The sequence below is a fragment of the Perna viridis genome, chromosome 8 (genome assembly GCF_037379345.1).
Source record: "Perna viridis isolate PV_CMFRI_1.1 ecotype Kerala chromosome 8, ASM3737934v1, whole genome shotgun sequence".
Lineage (NCBI taxonomy): Eukaryota > Metazoa > Mollusca > Bivalvia > Mytilida > Mytilidae > Perna > Perna viridis.
In genome coordinates, this window is record NC_142452.1 from 23,913,740 (window position 1) to 23,931,231 (window position 17,492).

At 32.5% G+C, this 17,492-nt stretch overlaps 1 protein-coding gene across 2 annotated transcripts; it reads right to left on the reverse strand.

Moving 5' to 3' along the window:
• Positions 1 to 490: 490 nt before the first annotated feature.
• On the reverse strand, positions 491 to 7,906 carry LOC148609884 (uncharacterized). 2 transcript variants are annotated; one of them, XM_088542028.1, is made up of 7 exons: positions 7,872 to 7,906; positions 7,460 to 7,520; positions 3,121 to 3,423; positions 2,820 to 2,879; positions 2,301 to 2,386; positions 1,704 to 1,783; positions 491 to 878 (listed from the first exon to the last, which is right to left on the reverse strand). In XM_088542028.1, the coding sequence occupies exons 2-7, from the start codon at positions 7,506 to 7,508 to the stop codon at positions 872 to 874; spliced, it is 585 nt and encodes a 194-aa protein (XP_088398154.1). In that variant the 5' UTR covers positions 7,509 to 7,520; positions 7,872 to 7,906; the 3' UTR covers positions 491 to 871. The 2 variants fall into 2 exon arrangements, with proteins under 2 accessions (XP_088398154.1, XP_088398153.1); XM_088542027.1 differs by having other exon boundaries at positions 2,249 to 2,386.
• Between the last annotated feature and the right edge of the window lie 9,586 nt (positions 7,907 to 17,492).

Genomic DNA, 17,492 nt, shown 5'->3' on the forward strand with positions numbered 1-17,492 from the left:
GTATGTCATTAGCAAATATGGCGGCCAATTATTTGGTATCATTTAGATGGAGGCAAGACGTATAGTGTGAATGTGATGACACTTAGTAATTGCTTCATGTACGGTAGTAGACAGTCTCCAGAGATAGAAGGAATAACAGTCTTAACATCTTAAAGTCATTAATACGTTGGCGACGTTGAATGTAGTTGATAAAAACCATCAAATCCAAATAACTATAGCCGGGACGAGAATAATTTCTGACATCCTTAATCTTGCCTTAGTAGTCGTATGGTATTGCGGCCCCAATACCTTGAATTCAAATGTCTTCTCTCTGTAGTCGGTATTGTGTACACAAAGTTGGACCTTTCGTCTTGTGTTATAAGGAATATTGATTTTTAAAGTGACATAAAAGAAACAAAAAAACAAAAAAACAAAAAAAACAAAAAAAAACAAAAAAACAAAAAAACAAAAAAAACAAAAAAAAACATGATACAAGAAATGCAAACTGTTTATTTCAAGAAAATGAAACGTTAGGTAAAATATAAATTCGTTTGGTATTTTGTTTATTGGTCTTACGGTTGTACTTACATTACCCAAAAGTTTTAGATTAAAGCAAATCAAAATGTAATTAAGAGCATAAAACGAATACTTCATTGGTTCACATAATTTAATTTATTGAATTAATTTTGCGAAGTAGCATTTTATAAGTAATGACATTGTTTCAAGTTTGTATATTAAACACATTCAATTATGTTTTAAAAGTGGCAAGTAAACTGTACACATGTTTTAGTTAATATTCTAGTTCTCAAGTTTTCACTGGACAACATCTATAATAAATCAGTGCCTTATCAGTCTATTTCTGAATAATGGATTTCATCCTCGTCTGTGTTCATTACATCCTTTAAACGATAAACAGAATGAGTGTGTTAAGATAACCAAGTTTGTATGAAATGTGCAGTTTGGTATGCCAATCGTAAGATAATGCCGATGTTGTGAGTGAGCTTTACAGGAACGATTGAAACATGTAATATGGATGTGTTTTGAAAGCACCTCAAAACATTTGTTTCAAACCACTATGAAAACAAATGAAAAATGTATTTTTTCTGACTAACAAACTAATTCACGAAGAGCTAATAAATAAAAATCACATGGTAACTATATATTTTCAATAGGTTTTCGTTTAATTTAAAAAAAAAAACGTAATTTTATGTATCTTTAAATATACAAAAAATATATATTTACCATATCAGTCCTAAACATATGTTTTCATATGTTTTAAAATATATGAAATCAGATCTTGCCTGTGTAGCTACTGTTCAGACTGAATTTTGTTTGTTGTATTTCAACTAATATAGAAGTAAGTTTAGAAAAAAAAAGTCAAAACATAACTTCAGTGTTATCAATTTCTAGTTTTCAATCCTTTGGTCTTTCAACTTTAAAAGACTCCTAAGAATAATGAAATTTTAACTATATCATTAAATATCTGCAAAATAAAAGCAAAATGGTCCATTCTATTAGTTGCTCTCTATATTGTTCCCGAATGTGAGGATTTTATTATTGCATGACAATTTATCGAATAAAAACCTCCAGCGTTGTAGCTCAAAATCTCTTGACGCACTCTCTAAATAAAACATAAACGTGTCTCAGAAGGCGATAATGGTTCATCTGCTATAGTGTGTGTAATTAAATTCTTGCTTTTTGTACGATGTAGAAATTAATATCACCTGGAGTTCGACTGTAACATCGCCACTTTCCTGTATAGTTGACCTTCTAATCTGAACACGCTTTGAACCTCTGCAACGTCCTTTATTCAGAAAAATAGCATATTGTAAACATTTTGTTATTATACAAATTGTAAAACAAATCAATATTATACAAACATCTCAGAATGTGACGACTTCATTCGCTACACTGCTCCATCGGATCAAATTGATACAGGGAAGATAATGTATTTTTTGTAGAAAGGTCTGAAAATCCCCAACGAGCTGGTCGAGTGGTTTAGGGCGCTAGACTTTGCGCAGGCGGTGCTGCCATAGATGTCACAGCGGTACGAGTTCGAGTCCTGCGGAGGAACGACCAAAATTTGCATCGCAATTTTGACAGTTCTAACATCGTTGGGAACTTTTAAGACCCTTATATATATGCGATATCTCATAACTTAAGGGCAAATCTTGAAAATGCAAGACTGTTAAAAATATTGAATGAGGCTCATTTGGTAGGTTTGTAAGGCAATGTTTCAGTGTACAATGTATCATAATTAATATTTCACCAGCTGTCCAACAAGATACCAATCGAACCATTACAACCATTACAAGCACTACCCCAGAGCATATGATGAGATAAAGCTGGACTGTATCAACACGAAAATGATCTGCTGATGGTTCAACGGTAGATGTGTTTTGGGTATCTAAAATGTACATAATAAGTTTCAATATTGAGGCTTCAAATGGTTTTCACAGCAAACATATGGTGCGAAAAAACATAACATTTATTTTTAATGTAGAGTTATAAAAATTATCAAACTGATAAATTTGGATTTCAATTGTATTTAATAATTTATTTATTTTTTTTAGTTCGTTAAATATAAATTAGAATTAAAAAAAATGTCAGTAATTTGCTTTGTGTATGTCTGTTTTTCATGTCTCGTCTTTGTCCCTGGGTTGCATTCCTTTGATTACCGCTATAACCGTGGTTCCCTAGATTAGTCTTTATAACGTTTTTGCCTTTCTGTCTTTAAATTTACATCTATAAATAATAATACAAGTACATTTTAGGAAAAAAGATTTTCGATTGTATTCAGAAAGCTCTTCATTACATGTAGCTATGATTTAACGTCTTACCTATTCCAGAGAAATATGTAGAAGAGTCTTCATGTTGTATATTTTGACACATAGTGTTATCTAAAATGAATTATAATAGTACAGATGTAACCTGTAAGAGCACGAAGTCAATTATATATTTGTCTCAAAATAATATGATTTTTTTCAGTTTTGCATGTAATTTGTTTACCAAAAATATTTAGTTTGATACTCTGCCAGATTTCTTTTATCTTTCTAAAGGATATCAAATTTAAGATGACTTTGTCCTCTTTAACAATTGAACAACAGATGGATAAAAGAATTAAGTCAAAGCATTACTAACTTTCTAAATAAACTTCAAAACGTTGGCTTGACAGATGCGTGTTGTCAGTAGAGGAGCAAATGTATGTATCTTCTGTAGTTTCAGTCATATTTAAAATGACCAAGTTCAAGCAACTTTCCTCAGATTCATTTCTCAATTGGAATATCTTGGTAAAGTCACCTTTAACCATAGTCAAGTCTGTACTATCTGGGTGTTTTAAAGACGTCCAGGTCATAGTATCATTATATACACATGAACAATTCAACACGTGTTCAGTATAAATGCTTACACATTCAATTTGCGCACTTGAACTGTTGAAAGTTTCTGTAAAATTAAAGGAGGTTACACAAAAATTAGGGTGCATGAAAGTACTATGAATGATGATAATATATAAGACATGTATAATAGTTTACTTTGACTGGGTGTTGACAGGTCTCATATAGTGACTGAAGACACAGCAATAAAACATGAAAGTTCTGATATACAAAAGATATATAAGATTTACACATTCATCACAATTGATATTTATTTCCAATGTGTTAAATGTTTTCCAGTTTTACCTAAATTGATTGTAAATAGGATATATAGGATATGTACATGTAATCGAAAACATGATTACAACTAGCAGTTTATCAGCATCTACGCCTTTCCCTAAACATTCGAAGTCATGCGACATAAATAAAGTATAATCAAAACTGAACAGCAACAGGGAAACAGACAAAAATGCACAGAGAATAAACGGATAATTAAAAAAAGAACAACATAGCGTATATAAACAAACAGAAATATGATGCCCTTACTTCGATAGTATCCCATGATTACCGTAAAGTGTTATGTCTGGACGTTAAGATTGAAGGACAATATGTTTATATACTTGAATTCGAGTGCTGTAAGCATATCAAAAGAACTCCAATTAGCTCATTTTGTATGTTTTTCGCTACTTAAAATGATCTAAAAGAATTCGAACAAATAAATTCACATCCCGATTTTTAATAACTATTTGATAAGATACGTGAATTGTTGTTATATGAAGATTTTATAGAACTGTAGTGTTCAAAGCTGAACAACCAAAACTTTGAACAAATTAGATTCCACTTGGGCATATAATTATTCAAGCACTTCAAGCGAGTTGTTTACATTCCAAAAATAGTTAATGTCATTACTTGTTACAAAAATTCATAAACATATTACTGCAATTTCAATGTATTGGCATATTTTCATCAATTTTCACATCTTTGCATAAATCACTATAATTAAAGACATATTTACGGGTTGGCATTTTGCAAATATGGCAAATAGAATGGAGTTCAGTATCATCACAATAAGCAGGGATAATTTCTGTGTAATCATTTAAAATATCTGCAATGTTGATGAAATCAAAGCCTTTATTGGTATATTCAAGTTTTAGAAAATGCTTTCTGTGATTTTCGTGACGATAATTTCTTTTGAATAATTGTTTAGAATAACAGTTAGCAATTATGATTTGAACTCTTTCATATTTAAGACAGGTGAACAAAACTTACAATGTTATTACAGTACTCTAGAATATTGTAATCTAGTGATTGGTATGAACATAGTTTGGTTAGTGGATGATTCCGCCCATTGGTTTTATAAATTGTAATGATATTTGAAGTTGTAGTATTGCGATTTCGATACTCCTGTATATTCCTATTTACTCTGCGGTCATGATAAATCTTTTCATGCATTGGTTTACAAACTATATCATATCGCGAATGTTTACCAAATCTGTTCTTGGTATGTTTCCAATTCTCATGATAGTGTCGTTAAGACCGAAAGGGTAAACTGTTTGTAACTTCCGTATCCATTCCAATTCAACCAATCTACGGGAATGGCAGAATTTGGAATGAGTTTATTCTGACGGTTTATTGACTTTCTCCAGAGGGTGAACAATTGAATATTTAGTGACATAATTGTGCTTTTTACAATGCTGGTAAATGACACTTTTGAACTCTTTTGACATGTTTAAACGATACAGATGTTGCTGTGTTCGTTTAGATAGGTATGGACCGGTTTTACCTACATGTGAATGTACATCCAAGTTTGCTTTATGTTAGTAAGTATATCAAATGGTTAATCTTTCAGGTAATATCAGAATTTAATTTCAAAGGAAAAGTGCGACCATTAACATTGAACGTTACTGCATTATTCGAGGAAAGACTTTGACTGGGTTTCATTAAACCTTACTGACAACAACCCTACAGGCATTTTATTTTTGTCATCACAACTTCCTTAACCGATATAAAATGTTTATCTCGTAGATCCTCAGTTAAATTTCACGTCTTCTCGGAATGACAACAGCCCAGTCATGACGCCTATTGCTTTCCTTTTTTTTCGTGATCGATGCCGCTGGCGAGGCAGGGAATTTTACCCTTCCGGATTACAAAATGTTACTCATGTTTCTTTTTGTTCAGGTATTCCTTGTCTGTTTTGTGGGCTGTTTTTTCACCATCTTTTATACATCTGTCTACATTGTGTAAATATATCTTCTCTGTTTCCAGTTTGCACGTTCTACCCTGCATTTCGATTCGATGTGTTTCAAATGTCGGGGGATTTAACATCTTCCTGGCGATGTTTAGTGCGGAACGAACCATTGAACAGTATCTGTTAGCAACAAACAATTTCAAATAGTTTTTGCATGCAATTGTTGACCTTGAAAATAGTTTACACAAATTTACACCAAATCTTTTTTGGCTAAATACCTATAACGTACGAAAAAAACAGCGCTTATCGTGCTAATGGTTATTTCTGCGGAAATATCTCTAAACAACGTAAATTGACATTGAAAAAAAAAAACAACAACAAAAAAATAAACAAACAAACAAACAAAAAAAAAACAACAAAAAGAAAAAAAAACAAAACAAAAAAAAACAAAAAAAAGCAAAAAACAAAAAAAAAACAAAAAAAAAACGAATGTTATTTTTTCCGAAATTCGTACAAATTACGAACAAATTGTTGGCATCTATGAAGTGTACATGTATCAAACGGTTAATTTTCCCTTGCATGTATCTACTAGTGAAACCCCTAAAATGTTTTTATATCTTGTACCCGTTCTTTTACCATTTACGTAAAAAGGTAAGTATATATTTGGATTAGTTATTCCCTAACAGTGAGTCGCTTATATGTCTTGAAGATCTCACTGGATTGACGTCACTTACAACGTGCTTTCTGGTTCTTGATTTGGTCATTTTTGTTTTTGTTTTTTTTTTTTAATCTGATCCAACATTTTGTTATTACTATCTTTGAAGTATCTCTTTTAACTGCAATATAATAAGAAACTTGCATTGTTTTTTACTAACTATAGCAAGAGAATCCTACATGCATGTTAGTTTAGTTATTAAGAACATACATTAAAACTTCCACTTATTTGGGTTTTAAGAAAAAAAACTTTAAATTTTAAGCATCGGGCAATTTCATTTTGCATAGCACTTTATTGACCCAGCTCGCTATTTTTTAGTACAAATTACCAATTAAAAGTCGTTACATACAAAAAGTTATAAGCGGTATTTCAATAAACTATATTTGACTAGAAAAAAAGCTTATAGCCTTGGGTTTATTTGTGTCATTACGCTATTTTTCACCCTTGTCAATGCCATAAAAGGATTTCTATAGCACTAATTAAGCGAATGCAGACAAATTCAATCCCTTTTTCCTGTTATTTGATTAATATCAAGTGCTTTGACGCCACGATGACTAGTTTCATAACGGAAGGTTATGTCAATATCATGGCCTTATGTTATAGTATGTTTGTTTCTTTATACTAAATTCAAATAAAGAGGAACAAGGGAAATGTTAAGTGATAAATAGTCTTATGAGCATTGCTCACTCACCTAGAGGTGATAAAAAAAGTTTCATATCGTTTGCTTTTTGTTTATTCTGTAGTTTTTAATGTTCTGTGAGGCTTTTTCATCGCGTGATGTTTTACAGTATTTTCGTGTTCGTTTTGGTCACAAATGTTCCTAGGTATTTCTGGAGATGTAACTGTTTAATGTAACTGTTTACACGGCTTGAAGTGTCTGCATGGTCAGGTAAATACAACCGAAAATGGGTCATTTGAAATTGTCGTTCATTTGACGAATTCAAGAACTACATATCTATATATGTAAAAATGGAGAGCAAATCGATATGTGAATATATTATACCTATGGAAACATGGAATAAAGCATGTCCTTGGCTGCATACCAATTTCTCTCAAATATCCTAAATGCTTAAGATAAGATAATTGCATCTAACTTTTGTATACTAGAAGAAGTTGTATTATTATTCAATACATGCATTAAGCATTAAAGTCCTTTTCGTTTCAAAGTTTACAAATTAAATTATTACATTGTATGTCACTTACCATTCAAAAGGACAGCAATAACCAATAGGTTGAGAACAAAAATCTGCATTTTCACTGTTACCTTAAAATGACAGACAAATTATTTCTGGTCTCTTATATGATTATACTTTTTTTGCTGATTTTCAAACCGAGTCGAAAATGTTCATTAGATCTGATTCATGCATTTAGCATATCTTAATTGTTTACTGTCTTTATAAACATATTGACAGAAGTGGTAACATATTTTTAAGCCACAAATTGATCAACATTTCACAGTATGTATCATTGTGAAAAAAACATGTACCACTCACTTCTTTTTTCTCTGTATTTTGAAGTACAAATAGCCTAAGATATCTAAAGATCCAATATTTCTTACATAAAAGAGGCCAAACATATCCACTTTTAGTTTTTTAAAGAATTCACTCTCCCTTACCTTTTGTTATCGCCAGTCCATCAATGACTTTGAACAATGATATGTTTTGTGGTTTTTTTATACTTATTTATACAATATTTCCTTATATCAAATGTAATTAAAAGTTCATAAAAAATTTAATACACATGATGATGCATATTAGAGACGCTTTTCCAATCTATAAAATGTAACGAAAAAAGGAAGTTAACGAATCACTTACCTAAATCAAATGTTCTCCTTTTTTGCAAATATTATGAAAATTATTGCGCAATGAAATCTTGAGAATCTTAGCGATATAGCAGTAGAATGTTTTTGAAAGAGTAATCAAAGGAACCGAGGTCATAGCGGTAATCAAAACAATGTAATCCAGAGACAAAGACCAGACATGGAAAACAGACATACATAACAAAGGACATAAACTAAAATCATACATACAAAGTAACAAAAGCAAATGAGCAACTCCCTTCTGTTACAAAGAGTAATCAAGGGAACCAAAGTTCTAGCGAAAATCAAAAGTAAGTAATTCAGGGACAAAGACCAAACATGGAAAAAAAACATACACAACATCAAGCAACTAAAATAATACATACAAACTAGTAACACTAGTAAATGAGCAACTCGGACTCCACTAAAAACTGGGAGCATAGACGAGGCACTCCGGAAGGGTAAGTGTCCCCTGCTTTTCTAGAAACACCCATCGAGTTGCTCATATAAAGTCAAGTCTGGGGTAGACAAACGATAAAAGGAATTTTATTTTTTATTTTTTATTTTATTTTATTTTATTTTTTTAAGAGTTCAATCTCCCTTACCTGTTTTAACAACCAGTTCGTCAAGGACTCTGAAAAAAAGATTTTTGTTTTCTTTTTTTTTGTAACAACACTTCCTTATTTTGATGTAATCGAATGTTCATGAATACTTTAATACACTTGATGTATGTTAGAGACCATATTTCAATGTGCAAAATGTAATGAAAAGAAAGGACGTTTATGAACCACTCATTAAGATATAATGTTTCTTCTTTCTGTATTAAAAATATGATAATGATTGCAGAATGAAATCTTGAAAATCTTAACTATGTATTATTTGAATGTTCTTGAAAACCACTACAATTTGCTGACAATAATTCTGTAAAATCAGTTTGATTATTAGTAAATTCAAGTTGAATTTTTAGACAATTGTTCATAATTCATTTATCTGATGGGTTTAATCTTGTTGTCATTTTTTTAATTCATAATTTTCAAATAATGATTTACAAACAGATGATATTCAAATCAAAATTATAACATAAAATATAAATTCAATAGTAATACTCCAACATTAGACTAGCCTCACAATGACATCTATGGTAAAACCGCCTAGACAAGGACCAAATATATTAAATATAGTTTTCGCTGGGTGGGTCTTTCCTCATCGTAGGATAAATCTAAGGTTGTAACTTAGAACATTATCTTCACTGTATAAATTTGATTTGACCGGATGGAGCAGTGTTGCGAATAGTCCCCACATTCTACGGTGTTGCCATAGATTTCACAGTGGTACGAGTTTGAGTCCCAAGAAGGGAATGACCAAACATTTACTCGCAAATTTGAAAGTTCTAACATCGTTGGGAATTTTCAATGTTTACATTCTCTTCCCTGTATCAATTTGATCCAATGAAGCAGGGTAGTAAATCCTCACATTCAGAGATGGTGTACAATATGATTTGTTGTGACATATATCGTTAATTTGGTCCTCTATCCTACATAATAATACCTAAATGTACTGTTCCGTACTACCATACATCGTGTGCTAAGTTACAGCCCTAGATAAGTTAGAAAAAGTGGTATTACCCGGCCAGGGAAAGCTGTATGTTTATATAGCCTTGCTGGCCAAGTTGTCGAGGGCGCTGGATTTTGTGCAGGCGGTGTTGCCACAGATGTCACAGCGAGGGAACGACAAAAACATTTTTGACAATTCTAATGTCGTTTGAAATTTTTCAGACCCTTTTTCACTTACATTATCTTCTCTGTATCAATTTGGTTCAATGGAGTAGTGTAGCGAATAGATTCGTCACATTCTGAGACGTTGTAAAACTTTGACTTGTCGTGACATGTATCGTTAATTTGATCCTCTTTCTATATGATAACAAGTAGATGAAATGACCCGTATTACCATACATTGTGTACTACGTTACAGTCCTACAAAAAGGAATGAATTGGCCAGCGAAAACTACATTTTTTATATAGCCTAGCTGGTCGAATAGTCTAGGGCGCTGGACTTTATGCAGGCAATGTTGCCACACATGTCACAGCGTTACGAGTTTGACTCCCGCGGAAGGAACAACCAAAAATTATATATAATATATATATCCATCATTCGTTTTGCAAATCTAAAACTTCTAACATCGTTAGACTCTTATATAAATATATAGATAACCTTCTCATGCCTTACCATTTCAATTTTACAAGTATTTCCATAAAACTTGTACCCATAAATTGATCAAATATTTGTCGAAAAATCATTTAAAGAAACAGACTAGTAAATGAAATAATCAAAATTATTGATTTTATAGTCGCCCCATCGTAAATACTGTTCTATACTGTTCTATACAAAAATACTGATTTATGTGGGATACTACTACGTAATGGTGTGTATTAATCAAATAAAGTGCGCTGATAATATAAGTACAAACACTTCATGTTGATTAGGTGTTTATTAAGATGTAAGCAAATGTATACACATATATATATAGGTTGTCCTGTTCAGTTATATAATGTGCTAATGTTCTCACTCTAGATTTACTTACGAGGACGTATCCCTCGGATAACGAAAGCTATATTTTTACATAGCCAAGTTGCCCGAGTGGACTAGAGCGTTGGACTTAGTGCAGGCGGTGTTGCCATAGATGTCAGAGAAGAGAAGGGGTTCGAATCACAATGAGGGAGCGACCAAATTTGCATCGCAAATTTGCAACCTCACATCGATTCTGGAGTTGGGGTGTAGTTTAGACTTGATTACATATATGTATGCATCCTTGTGTTAACATACCATGTTGATCCTCGTCGTGCGTGCTATGTATCTACATAGTAATGTATTAGCAAGTAATATGGTAAAGTTGCCACACCCCATTAGTCTTCTCATATATATGTTCAGTGACATCATGTGCTAATGTTCGCGCTCTAGATTTACTTACAACGAAGTATCACTGGGTAAACGAAAGCTATATTTTTATATAGCCAAGTTGGCAGAGTGGTCTAGAGCGTTGGACTTAGTGCAGGCGGTGTTTCCATAGATGTCAGAGGCGATCAAAAACAGCAAGTATATATTACCCGAGGGTAGTCACAAACCCAGTAGACAGACTTGTATGACCCCAAATTATATCATATTTTATCTACCCATTTTTTGAAATCTTGCAGTATTCCAAATTAAAAATACGTAAAACACTCACTTTGCATATGGTAGAACTTTTCGGTATGGATATTGGCTTTTTTGGTTTTGGTTTTGAGAACTTCTTGTATACAACTAGTATTTTAATTATGATCTTCCTACATATTTGTTTTTAATGCTGCTGATGAGACGTTACTCCTTGCAACACGTGTACAGCACCTCAAAATTTACAAAATATAAAACTGGTATTTTTGTATTTTCATTTAAGCCGATTATATATAAGGTGTTTTTTTTCAACTGAGGTTTTTTTATTATGCATTTTGTTGTTGATCATATTTTTGCGTACATTAGACGACGAATTCATATGTGCAATCTAGTTATGTACTATCACAGAATTTACCATTTTTCACTTAACTTTTGAAAAATTAAAAATTAAAAATAGAGATATATGAAAAAAACGTATGTATTTGCTCTTTCTTATCTCGAATTTGTACAAGCGTTTAACAGGAAGACAATGCCAGAAAATTAGTTCAAACATGGTGGGGACATAACTGTTCGTACCTTTGAACTGGTCTGGAGCCAGCATGTCTGTTAACAGCTAGTAGTCCTTAGATTGTATATTTGTGTAATTTATATTCAGTTTCTTTATCTTCACTGTAACAAGGAAATCAGACCTTTTTGAACCCGTTCCGCTACGCTCCACTCGCAAAAGAGACTTTCTCAAACTTGTAGTAGATAACCCGATATTCACTCATGTTAGAACCTATTTTTGTTTCTAAAACCTTCTTTCGGGATTAGTACAACTTGTTTTGAAAAACAATTTTGTCGTCAAAACTTGTGTTTCAAATAATTCATTATTTTTTATCATATTTAATATGTTTAAACTGGTTGAACTTTTTTCTAATGGAAAGCATCAAGTATTGTACAACATATATGAAATATATGCAAAATTTACTTCTAAGCCCTTTTTTCATAACAAAAAACACAGCATACGTGTGCATTTCTTTTACAAATCATCACTTCAAGGGAGGACTTGTTGATGTTTGGTACTTTTGATTTTGATATTTTGGCTATAACTTTTAGGGTAGGATCATTAGTTTTGTGATACCTAAACGCAAATTTACGCAAGGTGTCCTATCTTAATCTCAAACATTGACAACAAACATTCCCATTAGAACATCCTGTGATGCGTAATTTTGCGTATGATCTCCTCCTCCCCCTCCCCTTCAAATGACAAAAGAGAAAGTGCCAACATTTTTATTTTTCTCGAAAGATTTATCGTTCTTGCCCTTTGGCATCGCTATATATGGACGATTTGAGTGAGAATTTAAATATAGTAAAATATGGTCATAAGAACGGGTCCTACGTTTAAAGCAGGTAAACAAATATTTCGTTATTTCCTTTTATTTGAAGCTCAAACATTTCACACGGTTTGTCGTATTTTTAGATGCCAATGTCCTCTGCCATGATTAATGTATTTTAAAGAAAGAGAAATCTAGCTGACAGTATATACTTTCTTTTTAATATTTTGTATTGAACAGAGAGTATTAGGAAAAATTAAATTTCACCTCTCAAGAGAGTACGGACATTTCGTACATAATTGCCATGATCCTTATAATAAATTTGATAAGTTATTTTTGCATTTAATACTTAACCAGTCTTAAGTATATATGTGAACAAATAATGATTATGCATTTAGTTGTCAGAGACAAGAAAATGAGCATGATAAATGACAAGTTAGCTTTATTGACCAGCTGACTTGCTGTTTTTTTTCTTGATTGCCATTTATTTTACGACTTTCGTTTTTGATTTTCCTTATGTATATTTTCCAGAGTATCAGTTCGGTAATTGTGTAAGTACCCTTTATTTAATTCATTACTATCTATATATTGATAACTGTTATAGCATCTTTCATCCCAGCATAGTTTGAGTCCCATGACTATTTAATAACACTTTACTACACTAAACGTTCTCCTCTATCCGACCTTCCACAATTAATCGACCTTGTAAACCAAGACAACAGGTGTATGTGAGATTGTCGTATTCAGTAATTATATCATATTGAAAATGAGAAATAAACTTTATCATTTATCTATTTAAAACACTTTTGAAGCTATAGGCATTTAATCGAAGTAGTAATCAAGGGAACAAAGGTTCCAGCGGAAGTCAAAAGAAAATAAACCCAGGGACAAAGACCAAACATGGAAAACAGACACACACAACAAAGAACATCAAGTGACAAAAACAATACATGGAAAGCAACAAAAGTTAATGGGCAACTCGGACTCCACTAAAAACTCCACTAAAAACTTGGAGCATGGACCATATGCACCTTAAGGATAAACGCTCCTCGCCCCTCCAGAAACACCCGCCGAGTTGCTCATAAAATGTCTAGTCCGGGTCAGAAAAAGAAGGAAAGGAAAACCATGACACGATGAACGAATCAGTTTTCACGGTGCAGATGGATACATGACAACGATCCACTAGTTCATGATAGTGACCATAAAACCCCTGCAGCCATTACCCCAATCTCGCAGCAAAACAGCCCCGCCCCCGAAAGCCAAACTGCAAGAGTCAACCTCGATATAAAGCGTATGCAGAGTCACGACAAGCCCTGGCATAACGTGTGATTTGTGACATGAAAACTCCACACGCCGGTGCTGAAAGGACACAGCTACATATGAAAGGAAATTTGACAATCCCTAATGAAAAATGTATTCGTTTACATTACAATTTTCATTTCATGTTTCAAAAAATTGAAAGCATGACAGTCGTGCTACCGTTTCACATGTCAATACAATTTAACACAATACATTCGTTGGAAGATGTGTTTAAATGGACGATTTGTGCACATGTGTGACTTTACGTTCATGCAAATAAATCTTATATGAGCTAATTTGGTCATGAGAACAGGACTAAAGCAGTCAAACGAATATGTTATTTTCACTTGATAAATTATAGGAAATCATCATTTCCTTTTAATTAGAAGCTTAACCTTTCACACGGTTGTCATAAATTTGAAATTTAAATTATTTTTTGTTGTTGAATGTATTTCATTGAAGGGTAAAATAAGCTAACAGTAAGTACCTTCTTTTTCATGCTAATCTGAAATTAAGAATAGTAGTAAATTGTACATTTATTTGTATTACAATATTTTAAGCTTATACATTCAACATGGTTTGTCATATATTTCAGATTTCTCTTTGTATGTTCAACGTTTTTTTTTTTTGATGTATCTTTTTTATATTTTGTTGAATATAGAATATAAAATATAAGTAAAACATATATCACAAGATAATGCTATAACGGAAGTGTGGATATTTCTTGTAATCTAAATCGCCGTGAGTCTAGGAGTATAATTAGTCTGATATGTTATTCGCATGTCCAATGTTTTAATTATATAATATGCATATGATATTGAGGCTTTTTAATATAAGAAACAAGAAAATGAGCATGGTGGCGACAAGGTAGCTTTATTCCATGTAAGACCAGCTATGAGGATAAACAAACGGATAAATTCATCATAGGAAAGGAAATAACCTAAGTCATTAAAAATGTTCCATTCGTATATTCTCTTGGCAGTGAATGTGCTGCTAAGTCTAAGATAATTTATGATATGCCTGAAGTGGACAGGGTCCCTGTCCAAAAAGTAGACTGGGCATTGGAACTCGACAACCCTCCAAGACCTCATCTTGTTCCTCCCACGTCTCAAAAAATCTGCTCAGTATGTACGTCCTATCTAAACAAAACTTTACATCATACACTCTCTTTGTACAAATACTATCTACTTTGACTTGCCTGGAGGTTCTTGTAGTACTGTCAGTCACAGGGGGATTGAGAAACTTAAAAGCTGAGATAGCAGACTGCAAACCAGGGGGGTTTGACTTTCCATCAAATTCTCTGATGTCAGAACGATAGGTAGTCACACTTACTGCCGGCCTCCATAGTCTCTACGGTCTTCCTTTCCAAGTTGTTTCTCCCTCAATCTCAACAAAAAAAGGGTGCAGTGACCTCAACTGAAGAGTGTAACTTTACTTAAGGTGTCCTGACACCAGAGTCAATGGATATGGTAGTCAATTCGACGAGTTGGGAAGCTTCCTCCCTACAGGCCCTTCTAGCCAAACTAATCATGCTCTTTGTTCTAGCTGTCACGTATGATGGATGCGATGGAGGAGCTACCTTAGCAACAGGTGAGGTCACCACTTCTAGGCCCGAAGTGGCGGCAACAACACTGTGACTTTTGTTTGGTTGCTAATAAAAAACTGAATGCATGTAGACAATTTATGCACTTAGATGAGATGTTGCAAAAATAACAGAATTATTTGTGAGCAATAAAAAAAATGTTTGAACTTGTATGCTATTTTTGCTTTTGTTTGTTCTATAGCTAAAAACGAAAAGTATACTGACACATCACTGCACATCAACTATAAGAAAAATAGAAATAAAATAATATGCTATATTTTCAACAACTAAGAGGGGCCTAAGAGGAGTTCTTTGCGGCACTGAAAAATATACACACAGTGACTTATACAGATGCAAATTTTAAACTAAACTCTCTGTAAGTAATATTAGAAACAATGCAACACCAAGAAATACTCTTTACATATACATCAAATTTTTGATGCAGGAAATTAACTTTTAAACCGTGTTCTTGTATTGACCATAGTAGTTGCCATTTTTTTTTATTAATTTTATATTATTGTTAGCATTGAACAGTAAGCCATAGTAAAGCTTATTTTCTGGCATTACTTAGAAACAAAAATTAAAACTTCAGAGATTGGGATTAGAAGGGTCATCCGACATGTGCAATTAATAGGCTGTCTTTGAGAAAACCATGCAAAATCTCATTTTTGACCAAAATTAATTTTTGCATTGACTGAAAATTTGTGTTGGGGTTGGAACGTATTGAGTTAAGATTCCCCCAAAAATGCTAATGTTTCTTGTCAAACATTGTTTTATTTATAGTAATGGTCATTTCTAAGCATTTACATTTTTTTTTATTTTACACCATTTTTCATCATTAAATTTTATTTTCTTTGATAAAAAATGAAAGTGTTAAAATGTGAAATACAAAATAATTTTTAAAAAGTGTAAAAACTAGGTTTTTTCAAGTTAACGAAAGTTTTGATAGTTTAGTTTGAAAATTGGCACGCTGCCAAGTTAATGAATATTGTAGGAGTTTTTCTTCTGTTTTGATATGGGCAACTTGGAAGTATGTCATAGCTGACGTAACGCTTAAAAATTAATATAGTTACTTTTAAAAGATTAGTGTTGCCTTAAATTACCTTTTTTAAAAATGTCGAGCTGGGATTTTTACATTGTCATAACTTTATATCCACCTGGGAAAGAGGTATTTTTCGTGAAAATTCGAAATTTTTTAAGCATTTTTTTATATGTTATATCTGCCGTATGCCAGTATTTATACAATATGTACATTAAAGCGTGTCAACTAAAAAATCAAATCAGAGAAATACAGTATATCATTTAAATACGAGTTGGAAAAAATATTTTATATAAAAGCAATATTGGGACGAGATTACTTTGGTCCAACTTTGTCAATTGGAAAATTAGATGTACCTATCATCTACATTCTGTTCATTGTTTGTTTGTTTGGAAAATGTACATAATCTTTAAATGCTTAAAAGGCCTTGAGAGAACACAACACAACATTTTTTTAATGTTGCTATATATGTGTGTGAAGAATAGACCAAAATTGTGTATTGATAAATATGGACAGAATCACAGAATCTCTCACGCCAGGAATGGATTCAATAAAGACACGTAATACAAATGTACTGATATAATCATTATTTTATATAAAAAAGTAAGAAATCTTATAGCCTAAAACATTTCGATTACTACTAAAAAGTACATATGTACAATTTGTAGCTGCACATGTACATCGATGTACATTGTACTGAATAGCAATGGAATAAGCCTGATTCCCAATGTGGTGAATAGTCTCTGTTTTTTTGCCTTACATTACAATCTAATCCCTTTTCAGTTTTGGGATTCAGTGGCTGTGGCTTGTTTTCTGATTTGGCTGCCCAATGGCCAAAAAGGATTAAATATAACGGTAAGGTAAGCGTCCTCTGCTTTTCTAGAAAAAATCTTCCGAATTGCTCATAAAAAGTCAAGTCCGGGGTAGACAAACGAGGAAATGAAAACTATGACCCCTTGAATAAATCAGTTTTCATGGTGCAGATGGATACACCATAACAATCCACGAGTTCCAGAAGCCTATTTTAGGAGTTTTAGCGCGATACAAAAAGTCTG